This window comes from Sphaerodactylus townsendi, linkage group LG13 (assembly GCF_021028975.2).
Source record: "Sphaerodactylus townsendi isolate TG3544 linkage group LG13, MPM_Stown_v2.3, whole genome shotgun sequence".
Lineage (NCBI taxonomy): Eukaryota > Metazoa > Chordata > Lepidosauria > Squamata > Sphaerodactylidae > Sphaerodactylus > Sphaerodactylus townsendi.
This window is the reverse complement of record NC_059437.1, coordinates 39958308-39976962: the sequence shown is the minus strand read 5'-3', so window position 1 is coordinate 39976962 and position 18655 is coordinate 39958308. Positions and strand designations below refer to the sequence as shown.

The following is an 18655-nucleotide window of genomic DNA, read 5'->3' as shown; positions in this document are numbered from 1 at the left end:
ATTAAGCAATGGTAATGTACATATAGTTAAGCCAAGGGGTTGTTTTCGGGCACACAGTAGACAACCCCGGTGTGCCCTTGGATTTCCTACAACCAGATCACACATGCAAACAGATACGAAGCTGTCGAAGGTTTTCATGGCTGGAATCACTGGGGTGCTGGGTGGTTTCTGGGCTGTATGGCCGCGTTCTAGTAGCATTCTCTCCTGACGTTTTGCCTGCATCTGTGGCTGGCATCTTCAGAGGATCTGGATCCAGATCTTTTGAAGCTGCCAGCCACAGATGCAGGCGAAACATCAGGAGAGAATGCTGCAAGAACACAGCCATACAGCCTGGAAACCACACAGCACCCCAGATACGAAGCTGCCTGATACTAAATAAGAATGGTGACCTACCAAGATCAGTTTTGTCTACCCAGACTGGCAGTACCTTTCCAGGGCCTGAGGCAGCTGTCTTTCACATCTCCTACTACCTGGTCCTTTTAATGAGAGATTCAGGGCCCTGAACCCGGGACATTCTGCATACAAAGCACATGCTCTGTTCGTGAGCTCAGACCGTTCCTTTTTCAGACTCCACTGTACGCCGTCTCTCTTGGTTTTTTGCAGGCACGATGATGTCATTGGCAAAGTCTCCCTCAGCAAAGAGTACATCTCATCCCACCCACGGGGTAGGTATTGGTGGCCAGAGGACCTTTCGACCAGTAGGAGGCAGCAAGCCATCTGCTCCAGCGGAGGTCCAGTGTGATGGAGTAGTTAGAATGTCAGCCCCTAGGACAGTGATGGCGAACCTTTTCGAGACCGAGTGCCCAAATCGCAACCCCAAACCCCCTTATTTATTGTAAAATGCCAACACAGCAATTTAATTTGAATATTGGTTCCGAGGCATGTGTTACTCGGAAGTAAGCTTGGTGGTAGTCAGTGGCTTGCCTTTGAAGCAACCAAGCAACACTTCCAATGGGCGAATCACGACCCTAGGAGGGTTTACTCAGAAGCAAGCCCCATTGTCAGCAACCAAGGTTACTCCCAGGTAAAGGATTGCGCTTTAGTTCTTTGTATGAAAATCAGTGGGGTTTAACAGCACTTAACAGGGTTACTTGCACTGCTCCCCCAAAACTAGGTCTTCGGTTTAATGCTAATAATCGAGCCCAGTGGCCCAGGCCAGCCTAGATTGGGGGGGGGGGCACTCTGTGTGTGCGTGCCCACAGAGAGGGCTCTGAGCACTGGCATAATGTCCATTGGGCAATGTGGGCAGCTGGCCAGGGCATCACCTTGTGGGGGGCATCAAAATGCTGGGTTTGTTTTTGGGTATTTTAGTGGTTTTCCATTTTTGGCCTGCAGGGGGCGCAGTTTTAAAGCTAGCGGCACCAAAATTTCAGCGTATCATCAGGAGACTGTCCTGATGCTACCCCCCCCCCACCCAAGTTTGGTGAGGTTTGGTTCAGGGAGTCCAAATTTATGGACTCCCAAAGGGGGTGCCCCTATCCCCCATTGTTTCCAATGGGCTCTAATAGGAGATGGGGGCTACAGTTTTGAGGGTCCATAACTTTGCCCCCCCCCGGAACCAAACTGCACCACACTTGGGGGGTATCATTAGGGCAGTCTCCTGATGAGACTCTGAAAGTTTTGAGACTTTGCCTTCAGAAATGTGCCCCCCACAGCCTGCAACCCCCATTGACAGCAATGCAGAAAACTCAATGCAGAACAAAGATTCTTGGGCAAATTTCTAGGATGTTCCTGCAGAGGGTGCATTTTTGGATGTATTGGCACCAAAATTTCAGGGTATCATCTGGAGATGATGGCACCCCCCCAAGTTTGGTTCAGGAGGGCCAAAGTTATGGACCCTCAAAACTGTAGCCCCCATCTCCTGTTGGCTCCCATTGGAAACAATGGGGGATGGGGCACCCCCTTTGGGAATCCATAACTTTGGACTCCTTAAACCGAACCTCACCAAACTTGGGGAGTAGCATAAGGACAGTCTCCTGATGATATGCTGAAATATTGGTGCTGATATGTCTAAAAATGCACCCCCTGCAGGCACCAATGTCCTGGTGCAAAAATATTTTTGGTCATGGTGGAGGGCATGGTGGAGGGCATGGTGGAGCCCATGGGGGGGCATCCAACTCAGGTTTTGCCCAGGGCTACAGTTTGCCCAGGGCTGCCTCGTTACACCCCTGGCTCTGAGTGCCACCTCCGGCACCCGTGCCATAGGTTCGCCACCACTGCCCTAGGATCTGGGAGACCCAGGTTAGAACCCCCATTCTGCCATGGAAGCTTGCTGGGAGACCCTGGGCCCATCAGCCATACACATTCAGCCTAACCTACCTTAGAAGCCTGTTGTGAGAATAAAATGGAGGAGAGGAGAATGTGAGTCTTCAATGGAAAGAAAGGTAGGGTATATAAATAAATCTGTCATGCGTAAGATGGAGGAACAATATCTTAGACTCCTTCACTGGAGAAGACATTGCTGCCTTCTACTGCATACACACTGTGACAGGTTAGTACTAAAAGTGGTCAAAAACGGGTAATATACAATAAAATACTATTTTTTAAAAAAAATGTGCAGTGGTCATGCTTGAATAGAGTAGTGGTGCTGAACTGTAGTGCCCCCTAGTGTAGTAAGCAAAAAATGCTTTTGGCTGGAGATAGTGTTTTCTTCTGTCCTGCCCACTATGTTTTTATTTTATTTTATTTTATATGCTCTTGAACAGTGGTTCTCAGATTTTTTTAATCGGGACACATTTCTAAACTTGTTATATTTTTTTAAAAAATAATCTAGACTTCCATTACTACACTTGTATTTGGGATGTACTTGCAAATTAACTTCACGTTACTTTCTTTCTCAGGGAAAATTTCAGAAATATCACAGGAGTCTCACAAAATTTTTTTCCCCCAATTTATTTTTATTTTATTTTTGTAAGCATAAACAGAACAGAAAATTAAGAGAAACAGGGACCATATTGTAACATTTACAGTTGCATTAAAAGGAGTCTCGCGACAATTAACCTGGAATACGTTTGTGGGAATTTTTTCATGTGTAGCACACATGCATACACACAAAGCAACAAACTATATGTTATGGTCATTTTGCACATTATGCAGGTGCCAGCCCAAATTTGTCATTGAGCCCCCTGGAGCCTCATTTTCAAACTCCTCTTCCTTCCTGGCCTACCGAACCACCTGTGAGAAAATCATGACCCACTTTTAGGGATTGTTTGAGAACAACTGCTCTTACAAAGGAGGCATTTTAGAGGATTTTTTATACTTCTGCTTGCATTTCCATTTTAACCAAGCCACTCTGTATACCTTGAAGAGTGATGTGTTTTAGAGGTAGTCCTTGTTGGGTTGGCTGTTTACATTTCTCCCCTCAAGTATGTCAGCGTGGCTCTCATGTTTCTTTGCTCCCGTATTTTATGTTCACAACACCCCTATGAGCAATGTGCCTTGTCAGTTGCGGGGCCGCAGCATCACTGTGTTGGTGTTTCGCAGGTAAGGGGCCACCTGGCAGGGGGAACTCTCCCAGGCGGCTCAGTTCTGCTCAGTGTTTGGGAAATTCTGTGCGGTGGTGGGGAGCGATTAGAGGGACTACTGCCTATGAGGAAATCAGGCTGAGGGACAGTGGCTGTCTCAAAGTCACCCAGCAAGCTTCAGGGGACTCGAACCCAGATTTTTTCCGATCCTAACCTGACACTCCAACTACTACACCACAATGGCTCTCATAGATTAGCTGAAGCCCACAAATAGCATTTGAGAACTATGTTGTTCCACGTTGTATTACATCCTTCAGTTTAATAGAAAGGGTGGGGAGGTGGTAAGGTTGAGATGCATTCTGCAGAGATTCTCGGCATCTTAAAGTCTGCTGGATCAGACTGCCGGCCCACTGTCCAGATTTCTCTACTGCCACCTCTCAGATGCCCCAGGAGGCCCGCAAGCAGGGCTCAGAAGACAAAGCCTTGCTCAGCAGCTGGCAGTCATGGGTATAGTGCAGGGGTCTGCAATCGGCGGCTCTCCAGATGTTCATGGACTACAATTCCCATCAGCCCCTGCCATCTTGGCCAATTGGCCATGCTGGCAGGGGCTGGTGGGAATTGTAGTCCATGAACATCTGGAGTGCCACCGATTGCAGACCCCTGGTATAGTGCCTCTAAACATGGAGGCTTCATTGTGGTGACAGCGCGCGGAACAGTGGCCAGCTGTATACGAGCTAGAGCCCAACTCTGGTGTGTTTTCTCCCTGCTGCAGGTATCGACAGCTGGATCAACTTGAGCCACGTGGACCCCAACGAGGAGGTGCAGGGCGAGATCTCTTTGGAGCTTCAGGTGTTGAAGGAGGCCCACAGACGGGTGCTTTGCTGCCACATCATTGAAGCCAGGTAGGAAAGGGCAGTCAGGCTGTTTTTCCTCCTCCCTTTCCTCTTCTAGAAGGAGTCATGGCATTCTCAGAGCAGGAAAAGGGCCCAATGGTGTGTTCCCGGTGACAAATGGAAGCCTATCTTCAGCTGTGTGACTTACGGAACTCACTGCTCCATGATGTAATGGTGGTTACGCACTTAAATGGTTTTAAAACAGAATACATCCCGGGAGGATCGATCCAGAAAATGCTACTAGCCATGATGGCCACATGTGTGGGACACAGGAAGGTGGGTCAGATAGACTGATCCAGCAGGACTCTTGCGTTCTTAAAACTGGTTGTGCCCCCGAAGCTGGCAAACGGGGATTACTCAGTCTTGGATTCAAAGCAGTTGCTGCAGTCTAAGCCCACTGAAATCCATGGAGTCACGCCTCATCCTTTTGCACGCTGAAGAAAGCAAAAAAAAAGTCACCAAATGTTTGGGCTTTTGTGTGGGGCAGCTTGCCTGATAATTGCTGCTTCTTTTTAAATAGACAGAGCGTTTGAAAGTTCACACTTCCCCGCTCGTGAACAGAAAGGGTACTGGAGTAAAAAGGTGTTTGTGGGTGGTGAAAGGGGAGTGTGAATTCTCCGGCCTGCCTCCTCCTCTCCCAAATCCCTTATGAAGTGAGATAATTAACAGCTCATGAAAAATAACAGAACACCAAGTTGTGAAAAAACTTGGTGGAAAGATTGGGGGTGGGGTGGGGACTCTTCCTGGATGTCCTGATTCCGAGCTGAATTTTCTCTTTGCCTGAGGTTTCATTTGCCAGGACAAAATATATTTATTCCACCCAGCAGTTTTATTCTTTGTTTGTTGTATGCATTGTCCGCCTTTCTCATTGAGACTCGAAGCAGATTACTCTGTGCAAGCAGATAAACAGTCCAGACAGACATTAAACACAGCATAGGGTGATACAATCAACTTGAGAAGGCATCGACTGAGCAGCGCCCTGGGATTAGGATGTGAATGAATGAAGCATGTTAGGCATGAGTCGGGGTGTGGACTGATGAAAAAGGATACCCTATGAAGAAGGAGGACAGTTTGGATTTATACTTCATCTTTCTCTCCTGTAAGGAGACTCAAGGTGGCTTACAAGCTCCTTTCCCTTCCTCTCCCCACAACAGACACCTTGTGAGGCAGGTGGGGCTGAAAGAGTTCCAAGAAAGCTGTGACTAGCCCAAGGTCACCCAGCAGGAATGTAGGAATGCGGAAACACATCTGGTTCACCAGATAAGCCTCTGCCACTCAGGTGGAGGAGTGAGGAATCAAGCCCAGTTCTTCAGATTAGAATCCACTTGCTCTTTACCACTACACCACGCTGGCATCTGTACGATGCTGCAGGAGGGTTTGAATAGTTGGGGTGGGGGGGATATGGAAAACAGTTCTGTCCTGGTCTTCTGCTGGGTCTCACTAGAGAAAGCTGAGAGAGCATCCTGCTTCCCTGGAAACAGAAGCAGGCACCTAGGCAACAAGATGGCCAATGGAGGAAGGGGAGATAACAGAGCACTTGCGAGAGGGGGGATTGGCTGTAATAAGTGAGTAGCACAGACAGACACGGTTTTACAAACCAGCATAAAGTCGAGCTTGGGCTACTGACATCTCCTCCAGAAACTTTACCAATCCCATGCCCCGTGTATTTTTGCTTCGGGATTCTGTTCTCAAGATGGGTCAAAGTAGTTTGAACTAAGAGTCTCTCCACCTATTGAGGAAATGACTGTTTTATTGGTTGTTGTGGGTTTTCCGGGCGTGGTCTGGTGGATCTTGTTCCTAACGTTTTGCCTGCATCTGTGGCTGGCATCTTCAGAGGTGTATCACAGAGAGAAGTCCGTGTGTAACAGACTTCTCTCTGTGATACACCTCTGAAGATGCCAGCCATGGATGCAGGCGAAACGTTAGGAACAAGATCTACCAGACTACGGTCACACAGCCCGGAAAACCCACAACAACCAGTTGAATCCGGCCGTGAAAGCCTTCGACAATACGTTGACTGTTTGATGTTTCGTGATGTTTGGGTGTGTTAACTTTTCCGTTGAATTTAGTCCTCAGGAGGTGCCAGTTGTTAGCAGGGTGCTATGTGCACAGAGAAGCGGCAGTCACACTGATTAACAGATGAAGGTCAATGTTCATTAAGGGAATTACATTTCGGGTAGGAAAGTTGGCAGATAGAGGTAGCCTGCAGCTGCCTTGCTAGCTAGGGAAGAAAGGAGACCGCAGACTTCCAAGAAGGAGGAAATTAGACCTAAGTGTATCAGTCTAAGGACAAATAAGAGATGACACCAAAGAACGGGAGGGTCTCAACCTTATGGCCCTATCTAGCTGCCCCCTGCTGGGTTTTCTTCTCATTTCTTTTGCATATAGACATTGCTACTTCCAACACCAGTTGGTGATAACAAACTAATTGTCTGTGACAGCTACATGAAGAGAATGTGAATGTCTGTCCATCCACCAATCCCAGAATGGGAACTCAAATAATGAGATTACAACATGGTGCAGTGGTTAAGAGCAAGTGGACTCTAATCTGGAGAGCCCGGTTTGATTCCCTTCTCCTCCACATGAGCAGTGAGCTCTTATCTGGAGAACCAGGTTTGATTCCCTACTCCTACACTTCTGCTGAGTAACCTTGGGCTAGTTACACAGTTCGTTCAGAACTCTCTCAGCCCCACCTACCTGACCAGGTGTCTGTTGTGGGGAGAGGAAGGGAAAGGAGCTTGTAAGCCACCTTGAGTCTCCTTACAGGAGAGAAAAGTGGGGTATAAATCCAAACTCTTCTTCTACATTACATTTGTCAAAATTGACCAGATATAACAGAAGAGCAGAAGGCACATATTGTGTGTGTGTGTCATCAGATCACAGCTGACTTCTGGCAACCCCTGGGGGTTTTCAAGGTAGGAGATGTTCAGAGGTGATTTGCTATTGCCTGCCTCTGCATGGGCTGAAAGACTTCTGAGAGAACTGTGACTGGCCCAAGGTCACCTAGCAGGTTTCAAGTGAAGGAGTGGGGAATCAAACCCAGTTTGATAGATAACCACTGCACTATTCTGGCTCTTGAGTCGCACGCTAGATGGTGTTAAAAACTGGTGTCTTTTATTGGCAGTAAAGCTCAGGTGTGTGTGTGTGTCTGTGTACAATGTGTCTGTTCTAAACCTATATATCCTACCTTTCTTCTGTCACGTAACTCAAGACCATTTATTCCAGGAAGAAGATTTCTCATTCAGGCTGGACCCATTCCTGCTTTGCTTCAGCAACATGTCCGCATGTTGCCCCCTCCAGAAGCCATTCCCTGGAACCGCAGTAGCCCTGTTCACATATTACACTGAGCACCTATACAACCTGCATGCACACAAGTCTCCATCTGTTTGTACGAAAGGTCAAGGGCAAATTCACTTTATATATGAAACCAGGATGGCTGCAGAACTTAAATTACATATTCAGCAGTATGTGCATTGAATGTCAATTGAGAATTGCTGAATTCACATTGGAAGAAAAAATCAAGGGTACACTGAACACACATGGTATGTGCATTTGCTGTAACTTGTGGATGAGGTGCACGTGTATCTGATTTAAAGAACACAAGACGAGATTTTTCTCCTCCCCCTACCCCCACCCCCCGCTTTGGTTTCTTTCTGCATCCAAGCCTTTCTTTCCATTTTCCCACTGTGAGCTGTTCAGAAAGTTGGGAATTTTGCTGGCAAATAAAAACAGATGGAACACACATCCTTTTAAGATTCAGTATGTTCAAGTGAGTTTGGAGAGTGAAATAATTCTCTTCCCTATGGATTGCATCCCTGCCCTGGTGATTGGTTGGAAAGTACCTCCGGCTTCCATCTGGCTTCTTTTTCCCTGTAGAGATCTTGCACCACGGGATATTTCAGGCACCTCAGACCCCTTTGCTCGTGTGCTATGGAATGGGCAGGTCCTGGAAACAACTGTGAGTATCATCCCCAAACAGTCTTTCCTTCCCCTTCCCCAAGGATCTGGGGTGCAGCTGATCCCACCCCCTTTCAAAACAGCCAGGAAATCTGATCTCTGTAGTCTGGAGGATCAGTTGCAATTCCAGGAGATCTCTCTCACCACTCACCCCCTTAAGTTGGTAACTCTATCTTTCCTCTGTGGGGATGAAAGAGATTCAGGAGAGCTTTTTAAGGAGAAAAAGGCAGGAGATTAAAGGGTTCAAGTTTCCCTCTCTCCCCACACAATTCTCCTCCTTAGTAAAAGCTAAATTTGCAAAGGGCAGGGATGTTGTTTCAGGTAAACACAGGCCAAACCAAAATAATATAGTTGACCCCATGTGTTTGTCACCCTTGTGCTCAGATGTGCCATGTGAACAGATTCCAGTTTGGGATCCTAACAGACAAGGGGCATGGTGTACCTGAATCTGGAAATGTATTGCGTTTATTAAGAAGAAGGAGAGGAGTAGTAGTAGTTGGATTCATATCCCTTCTTTCTCTCCTGCAGGAGACTCAAAGGGGCTTGCAATCTCCTTGCCCTTCCCCCCTCACAACAAGCACCCTGTGAGGTGGGTGGGGCTGAGAGAGCTCCGTAGAGCTGTGACTAGCCCAAGGTCACCCAGCTGACGTGTGTTGGAGTGCACAGGCTAATCTGAATTCCCCGATAAGCCTCCACAGCTCAAGCGGGGAATCAAACCCGGTTCCTCCAGATTAGAGTACATCTGCTCTTAACCACTACGCCACCGCTGCTCCTGATATTTATACCCCTCCTTTTCTCCTCAGTGGGGATCCAAAGCAGCATATCACTGTTCTTCCTACTTCATTTCTTCCTTACAGCAATAGCCCCCTGAGGCCATTCAGACTGAAACTGTGACTGGCTCAAACGTGGGCAGGGTAGCAGGCAGCTGGTTACTTCTGCTAGATGCCCAGGAAGCCTTCTCTCTCTTCCCCAGGTTCTGGTCCTTATGATATGGACAATTGTCTGCAAAGATGTCATAGAGAGGGGGTAAGATTTTTATCTGCCCCATTGAATAGCATTTGAATCATGTTCCCTGAATAGCATTTGAATCATGAACTTCTCCCTCTAATCCTTGTTCCCCCTCCTGGCACATGTGCCCCTCCATGAAAGAAGAAATTGAAAGGAAATGCTCCTTATTCCCTGCTCTGCCACTTGAGCTGTGGAGGTTTATCTGGTGAACTAGATTAGCTTGTGCACTCCCAACACATGCCAGCTAGGTGACCTTGGGGTAGTCACAGTCTCAGCCCCACTTACCTCACAGGGTGTTTGTTGTTAGGGGGGAAGGGAAAGGAGTTTGGAAACCCCTTTGAGTCTCCTTACAGGAGAGAAAGGGGGGATACAAATCCAACTCTTTTATTCTCCTCCTCCTCCTCCTCCTCCTCCTCCTCCTCCTCCATCTTCAACAGGAGAGAGCACGAGTGTTCTATGTCCTTTTTTTGTCTCCACAGATTATCAAGAAAACCCGTTTTCCACACTGGGATGAGGTACTGGAGTTCGTACTGGAAGAGGATACTGTTGGAGCAGCTCCCCTTGCTGTGGAAGTCTGGGACTGGGATATGGTGGGCAAGAATGACTTCCTGGGACGGGTGAGTGCCGAGGAAGATGTGAACAGACCTGGAAGGTAGGGGAGGGCAGAATCAGTGAGTTGCAGATAGCCAGTGTGGGTTCCTAGGTAGCCAAAGCTAGGCTCCAGTGCACATTCCCACAAAATATGGTGGGTTAGCTTGACTGATTGCTTAAATACTTATATCAGCCTGTGGAGTGTTCACTTCATTTATTTACACCAGGGGTGTCCAACTCTGGTGCTTCAGCTGTTCATGGACTACAGTTCCCATCAGCCCCTACTGGCACGGCCAATTGGCCATGCCAGCAGGGGCTGATGGGAACTGTAGTCCATGAACAGCTGAAGCGCCAGAGTTGGACACCCCTGATTTACACCCTTTCTCACAGACTCAAGGCAGATTATAAGTGATGGTAGAAAGCGCTTCAGGTCACAGCCAGTTTATGGTGACCTTGTAGGGTTTTCAAGGAAAGAGAGTGGCAAAAGTCTGCCTCTGCACAGCAAACCTAAACTTCCTTGGTGCACTAACTAGGGTCCACCCTGTTTAGCTTCCAAGATCTGATAAGGTCAAGCTTGCCTGGCCCATTCAGGCTGAGGTAGATTACAAGTATGATAGAACTGTCAATCAGTAAGCAGATTACACAGCATGATGATGTTTGCATGGTAACATTTGAACTTAACTGAAAAGATTCCTAGTAAAATAACATAATGCAGTGGGTCTAGGGCAGGCCAACTGGACAGGCTGGAAGGACTGATGGGAATTGTAGTCCTTGAACATCTGGAGGGCCAGAGTTTGACACTCTTGGTCTAGGCTTGAAGAACTGGACAAAAAAAATTACCCCTAACAAGTTACCTCATGAACGAATCCGTTGTTACATCACAGTTCTACGCCCTGAACAAGAATGCCCTCCTGAACAATTATGTTATGCAATTTGTTTCTATTGTGGTCTCTGTCATGTTGTGGGTAAGACTAGCCACTGTTTTCCCCACCCTCCTTTCTGGTCTTTTGTCACCAGTTTGAGTAAAATCCAGCTTCCCGCTTTCCTGCCTAAAGCCAACCTCTTGAGTATCCTTCAGTAATATGCCAAGGAGCCAGACAGGTTTGTAAGGAGTCATGCTGGCCCTCTCAAGTTAAAGCAGATTTTATTTCTACAAGGCACAAATTCAAGACATAACAAAGGATAGGCTCTCAGCACACTACGAAAAATAAGCAGTGGAGTGCTCGCAGAGTTCTCATCCCCTTACTGAAAATGTGCAGAAATTTACAAAGGCAGAACCTTGGCTTGGAATTTCACACTACAGTGTCATTGTCTAAGTTCCAGAAGACACGCTTCCTTCCTCTGTGCAACAAACTTATGCCAGTGAAGGTCCTTGGATGTTTATAGAAGTGATGGAGTTATAGTTTCTGATTCCACTGTTTGCCACTCGCTCCTTCGAGTCTCTCCTCTGATACTCCTCTGTCTCTGATCCGTGCAGGTCGAGTTCTCTTTGGATGCCTTGCTGAAAGCCCCTCTCAGAGGCTGGTACCGCCTGCTGCCCTTTCCCAGCACAGAGGAGGATGCCGGGTAAATGTGGAGCATCTTCTGCTGTTCTCACTTCATGGGGTGAAAAGGGACTAAGAAATCTGTCTGCTGCGACTCAACATGTAAAAAGGCAGAATTGCCCTGTCTGGTTTCAGAATTGCATGAAGCAATTTTTATAGGGCAGTAGGGATGGGAAGTATAGAGAGCAAGGTCACATTTAATGATCTTTCATTCCAGACCTGCTCTTTGGAGAACCTCTTGTTTCACTGTGCTGCATGCAACTTTTCCAAGTTTTCACACACAACAGAAATCCTCAAGTTATCCTTTGCAATCTGTGCTTTGGGACTGTGTGAACTCTGACTATGTTCTGATTTCAGGGGAAAGCTGGGGGCCCTGAGGCTGCGAGTCCGTCTTGCTGAGGATAGGATCCTGCCCTCCCGGTACTACCAACCACTCATAGACCTGCTGGTGGAATCCATCTTGTGCTTGCCAGAGGTGGGTATTTGGCTAGACACTGGCTGGACAAAATTGTGATGGATTTCTTTCTGTTTTGGCTGTGGGATGTGGGGTTAAAACAGAAAAAAAATGGAAGGAGGTGGATCAAGTGGGAATGTATACAAAATGGGAAGGGGGTTGTAATGCAGAAAAAACAGGTTTCCTTTTTCTAGTCAGATTGAAAACTGGTTAGAAATTAGGCAACCTTTGGCAGACAGGCCCAGGCAGCCAGATTGAGATATTGCAGGACCTTGGAGAGTTCCTTAGGATAGTTGAAGTTGCTCCAGCAAACCTCAGCAGAGACCTGCTGTTCCAAAGAGGATCTAAAGACAACTGGAGCCTTCCTCTTGCACAACCCCCCCCTTCCTATGCACAAAACATATCAAATTATTTATGCACATCATTCCAGTACTTTAATCTGTTTATGCCACTGAAGGAAGACAGTCTTTAAATACATATTGACATCTTACTTGTGGATTCTATGCTGCACTGCAGGAGAAAGACGATGTCACACCCCTGGCTGTGCTGGAAGAGGTATGTTCCGTGGAGAGTCGTCAAGATGTGGCCACCAAACTAGTCAAGATCTTCCTTGGGCAAGGTCTGGTAGTACCCTTTTTGGACTACCTGAATCTCCACGAAGTTTCCAGAACCAGTAAGCACCTTGCATTCAGGCAACTGTTGTGTTTGTAACTAGTTTCAGGTTAAATACCACAGCCAAAAGGATATTATGACCAGGGCTATATGTGTGCGTGTTGCAGTTCAGTAGGAAAGTAGAAAGCTGCAGGAAGTGGGGCTGCACACACACTAAGACTTTCTGAGATTCTCTGTTTTCATTTTGAAATAAATAGGTTTTTAGTCCATATGGATGTACTTGAAAGGGAGTGGGTACTATGTATGGAACTTTCAAGGGAGAAGGAACTAAATAAGATTTCCAGTGATTTCAGGCCAGGGATTCAGTGTCCTGTATCATTCTTTCACATCTCCATGAGCAAAAGCCAACTAAGATACGCAAACTTATTCAACTTTCCTTGGTCAAGGTCCAAACTTTAGTTTTTTATTGGCACAGAATCCAATTTTAGTCAATGCACTAATGTGGTCGAAAGAAGTTGAGCAAAAAGGGGCTTGTAGAAGCAGGATTTGAACTGGGGGCTCTCCTGCTCACACTTAGCTATGCCTGCTCCCATCTATCTTTGTCACATTAACATGAATAAAGGTCTGGTTTGTAACACACACCAACCTCAATCTCTTTCTGTCCTTCCAGCGGATCCAAACACACTCTTTCGCTCGAACTCACTGGCCTCCAAATCCATGGAGCAATTCATGAAGGTGAGAGAGAACAAAGGGAACAAGTTGCTATTCTTGGAGTGCAGCAGAAAATACATGTGCCTATTTGAAATATGACAGGAAGTGTGTTTCATGTAGTTCTCTGCCGGACATTTGTGGGGTACCAACTTTCGCTGCAAAAGTTTCTATCCTGTTAGGGAGGGTGGGGACAATGTTCCCACCAAAAGAGAAATCTCCCTTTATGCAATATGACTTTGCACCTGCAGTGCCACATACTTTCCTCAAAAGAGGGAAGGTTTTGCACTGTACATTGTAGCAAGTAAATTTTAAAAGAAGAAGAGTTTGAATTTATAAATCCAAGACTCTTCTTTTTATATCCCACCTTTCTTTCATGTAAGGAGACTCAAGGTGGCTTACAAGCTCCTTTCCCTTCCTCTCCCCACAACAGACACCTTGTGAGGCAGGTGGGGCTGAGAGAGTTCCGAGAGAACTGTGACTAGCTCAAGTCTGTACTAAAAACCCAGCAGGAATGTAGGAGTGCAGAAGCACATCTGGTTCACCAGATAAGCCTCTGCCACTCAGGTGGAGGAGTGAGGAGTCAAAGCTGATTCTCCAGGTTAGAATCCACCTGCTCTTAACCATTACACACACACACCCCTCCATTGTCAGAGTGCTCTACAGGAGCGAGTGAAGGATTCAAGATCATCTCATTTGAAGCGGCAGTTGTCTCTTAAAAGGAGGGAGATATTTTCACACATTTGTATGTGCCTGTAAGGTTTAGATGGGATCTTTTGCAAATGTGTAATGCCCTTGCTGGCTTCAAGCAGACTGGGTGATTCTTTGTAAAAACTTCTTCATAGTCTCTTTGTTCCAGCTGCCATCTGGTGGACTGAACTGGAGTAAGAGCTGGGCAAGCCAAAGCCACTAAAATATTTAAGGTGACAGAATTAACTTAACAATTCCTTCTCCCCAGATGACTCTGAGAACTCTAGTTCCTTGAGGTTGCTATCAGAATTTAAGTATCATCACCCAAATGCTCTTCCTGTGAGTTTTCAGCAGAAGCAACAACGTAAAGAATAATATAAATGTGCAGAGTAGATGTGCCCTTTTTGGTAATCCCTTTCCTTTCTGTTTCATTCCATTTTACAGCATAACCTTTTCCCCCTTTTTTCCGTATCCACCTGTTCTCTATGCACCCATCTAGGTGGTGGGGATGCCCTATCTTCATGAGGTGCTAAAGCTCATCGTTAACCGAATCTTCGAGGAGAAGAAATATGTTGAACTAGATCCCTGCAAGATCGACCCAAACCGGACCAGGTGAGTGCAGGTGCTGCGGTGCTTCCTGAAATGGAGGCTGCCATCTGGTGCGCTCGGATTAGGCTGGGGGTCTGTACTAAAAACCTTCCAGAATGTCAGGAGAATGAATTCAGTTCTGCCCCCTCAAAAAGAGGGTGGAAAAGAAGAAGTGTGGGACTCTGTCTCCACTTCCACCAGTCACATCTTGGGTTCAGGTTACGGGCATCTGCAGCAACGGTGGCTCCCGCCCGCCTTGGATGGGGCAAGGACCGCTCTGCGCTTGGTCCTGGCAGTGGAAGTGTGAGGCAAGGGGAAGAAGTGATTCTGAGACCCCATGCTAGGCTTTGGCCCAAGACCCCACAATTGCTAAGACAGCCCCTGTAGCGGAAGATTCTTCATCATCTCTCACTGGAGCATGATAGGGGCATGCTGAGCCTCCCTCCATTGGAGCACATGGCACAAGAGACCTGGGGTCAGCTAGAACTGTTGCCTATTAGGTGAGCAACAATGCTGTATATTCCTGTGTCTGCAAGGTATTGCCTCCTACTCCATCACCTCAAAGTGGGTGGGAAGCAGAGACGTAGCAAGGAGAGAAAGTGCCCGGTGCACTGGTGTGTCCTCTGCCCCCCCGCCTGCCCCTGCCCCCAGAACGCCGCCGCCACACCCCCACAGGGGCACGCGCCTGGTGTGTTGTGCACCCCCCCCCCCGTCCCCTTGGAGCTGCGCCACTGATGGGAAGAGAGCAAAGACCACCATGGTCTCAAGGGAATTGCATAGCAGCATCCAAAATGTAAGCCAGTAAGTTGGGCGGGGCACGTGTGCCTTGTGCTGTGAGTTTGAAGAAGAAAGCCGAGGAGACTGCTTTGGTTGACGAGTGGGGGGTAAGGTGGAAAATACAACGAGAAATCATTAAAACTGCGGCACATAGAAAAGGTTGTTGTTCACAGGTAGCTTTTCTCACCCCTTGGTGCTAATTAAAGCAGCAATGGTGGAACTGGGCCCAGGTGGATGATTTGTTGGCTCTAAAAATAATTAGAGTAGTGCTGGTCAAGAGAAACAACTCTACAGGGTTTAATTTGTAACCAAGAACATCAGGAGCTGTAGGAACGGGGTAGAAGTCCAGCAGAGAAAGAAGATTTGGGGAGGGAGGTTATGCTGAGCAATTCCCACCACCACCCTGTACACAATTCTGGCTGTTCAAATGGGAGAGATCAAGTCTTGGCAATTGAACTCCTTACCAGTGAGAAAGGGGGGGTATAAATCCAAACTCCTCCTCCTCCTCCTCCTCCTTCTTCACATAACATACAAGACGGGGGTACCAGGGGTGGGCAGTAGCACTTGTGCAGGATCAGGGCTATGCTCAGCGAGTACTTTTTTGCCATCAAGTCATAGCTGGCTTATGGCGACCTTGTGGGGGTTTTCAAAGATGGAGATGTTCAGAGGTGGTTTGCCATTTCCTGCCTCTGCCTTGTGACCGTGAACTTCCCATTCAAATACTGACTACAGGCAACTCCACTTAGCTTCCAAGATCTGACCAGATCAGGCAAGTTTGGGCTACCCAGGTTAGGGCAGCTAGTACATTGGCCTGTGTTATTATTTATTAGAATAGCCACACGGTACATAAAATCAATGTGCCCAAGCCCAAAGCAAAGGTGCTGCTGAAGGAATAATCACACGTGATCTAAAACAGGGACAGGGAGTTGCTATGTTTCCGCCCTCTCCAAATAAGTATCTGAGGCCCCTTCTGCACATGCAGAATAATGCACATTCAATCCACTTTCACAATTGTTTGGAAGTGGATTTTGCTGTTCCGCACAGTAAAATCCAGCTGCAAAGTGCATTGAAAGTTGACCTCTCTCATCCACATATTGACTCATCCCCATTGGAAGAACTGCTACTTTAGAATAATTATAGAAATATTTATTGTATGTGTTCTGAAGCTGGAAGCCGCCCTTAGCTCAAAAGGGGAAGGGTGGGGTATTTATTTATTTATTTATTTATTTATTCGTTCCACTTTTATATCGCCCTCCCCCAAGGGGCTCAGGGCGGTTTACAACATAGTATAAACAAACGGATAAACAAAATAAAATATTAAAATTCATCAGTTAAAATGCAGCGTTCTAAATTCATAATCAATTAAAAACAGATGGCGTTCGACCATTAACTCCTCAACTCCTCTGAGAGGGGAACAGCGGATCTCAGTTGTTAATGGGCACCTATCAGCAGCCGGCCTCCCCAAAAGCCCGGCGGAATAACTCCGTCTTGCAGGCCCTATGGAACTCGCTTAGGAACTCCGGGTGAGGGCCCGACAGCTGGTGGGAGAGCATTCCACCAGGCAGGCCAGGGTCGAAAGCCCTGGCCCTAGTGGAAACCAGCCGCATCATAGAGGGAGCCGGGATCTCCAGTAAATTGGCCTCTGCCGAAAGCAGAGACCGACGCGGTAATATATATGGGGCCAGGCGGTCCCTGAGGTAATGAGGGTCCCAGACCGTAAGGCCTTTAAAGGTTAACACCAATACCTTGAAGACGATTCGAATTCAACTGGGAGCCAGTGCAAAACAGTGCAACACCGGTGTGATATGATCTCTAGAGAGGCACGCACCGTGGAGCAAACGGCCCCCCGCATGCTGGACCAGTTTCAGTTTCGGATCAGCCTCAAGGGTAGGCCAGCAGAGCCGAAGCTGCAATAGTCTAATCTGGAGGTGACCGTTGCATGAATCACTGTGGCCAGATCCGCCTGGGAGAGGAAGGGGCCAGCGCCGGGCCTGGCGAAGATGGAAAACGCAACCCGGTTACATGGGCCACCTGGGTCTCCATAGAAAGAGACGAATCCAGGTGGACCCCCCAGGCTGCGGACCCGAGGGGCCGGTGCCAATGAGACTTCTTCCCACACCGGGCGTTGGAAACCCTCCGCCAGCCCGGCGACCTAACCAAAGCGATTTCCGTCTTTGCTGGATTCAGTTTTAACCTGCTCTGCATCAACCAACCAGCAACCGCCTCCAAACAATGCTGTAGAGCTGCAGGGGCGGTTTCCGCTCCCCCCTCCATCGACAGAATGAGCTGGGTATCATCAGCATACTGATGGCACTCCAGCCAAAGCTCCGCATACCAGCTGAGCAAGGGGTGCAGCATATAGATGTTAAATAACAGCGGGGACAATAGCGCTCCCTGAGGCACACCGCAATGAAGCGGGCACCTCCGGAAGCTTGGTCCCCACATCACACCTCTGCTGACTCGTCCCGTGAGGGAACAAGGCAATCCATTGAAGGACAGTGCCCCGCACTCGGAGAGATCGCCAGGCGGTGGGTCAAAAGATCGCGGGTCAACCACTACATCAAACGCCGCGGTGAGATCCAACAACACCAGCAGCCGCATCCGCTCTCGGTCAAGCTGCATATCGGAGCCGTATCTGTGACGACGACGAGAACAGTCTCCGTCCCATGCCCAGCACGGAAGCCGGACTGGAAGGGATCAAAGGCCAATGCGTCCTCCAGAAAACCCTGAAGCTGCTCCAACACCACTCTCTCAATTACCTTCCCCAGAAACGAAAGATTCGAAACGGGGCGGTAATTGGCCGGATCACTAGGATCTAACTACGGTCTTTTTAAGAGTGGGCGGACCACTGCCTCCTTCAACCCACCCGGACAAACTCCTTGCTCAAGGGAGCAATTGATAATAGTCAACAGGTGGGGTCGTAACTCCTCCCGACATGCTTTAATAAGCCAGGAGGGGCACAGATCCAGAGGACAAGTAGTAGGTCTAACAGCAGCTAGGGCTCTGTCAACATCGTCTTCAGAGAGCAGGGAAAACTGGGCCAAACAAGGGCCAAAAGACGGCAAGGGAGCCTCCAGTTCACTAATTGTCTCCAAGGTGGCAGGGAGGTCCTGGCGGAGCGACGCGATTTTATCTGCAAAATAGCTCATAAATGCCTCACAGCTAATAGCCAATTGATCATTTTTTTGAACCCTCTGACAAAGAGGTAAGGGATCGAATAATGCGGAACAATTGTGCTGGGCGAGGAAACTAGCAGACGCAGAGAGGAGGAGAAGAACACTCTTCGCTTCCTTCGCCGCCATCTCATAGGCCTTCATAAACGTCCTATAAGATGTTCGCGCAGCCTCGTCACGAGACTTCCTCCACACT

The 18655-nt window shown here is 47.9% G+C and overlaps 1 protein-coding gene across 2 annotated transcripts in view; it reads left to right on the top strand.

The window, feature by feature from the left end:
- RASAL1 (RAS protein activator like 1) overlaps nucleotides 1–18655 on the top strand; it is a 49286-nt gene that overhangs the window by 11106 nt on the left and 19525 nt on the right. For both annotated transcript variants that reach the window (XM_048515063.1, XM_048515062.1), the window contains exons 3-11: nucleotides 604–665; nucleotides 4237–4366; nucleotides 8234–8315; nucleotides 9802–9939; nucleotides 11391–11479; nucleotides 11815–11932; nucleotides 12428–12584; nucleotides 13194–13258; nucleotides 14421–14533. In XM_048515063.1, the coding sequence (XP_048371020.1) occupies nucleotides 604–665; nucleotides 4237–4366; nucleotides 8234–8315; nucleotides 9802–9939; nucleotides 11391–11479; nucleotides 11815–11932; nucleotides 12428–12584; nucleotides 13194–13258; nucleotides 14421–14533 (954 nt within the window). The remainder of the gene's footprint in view (nucleotides 1–603; nucleotides 666–4236; nucleotides 4367–8233; nucleotides 8316–9801; nucleotides 9940–11390; nucleotides 11480–11814; nucleotides 11933–12427; nucleotides 12585–13193; nucleotides 13259–14420; nucleotides 14534–18655) is intronic.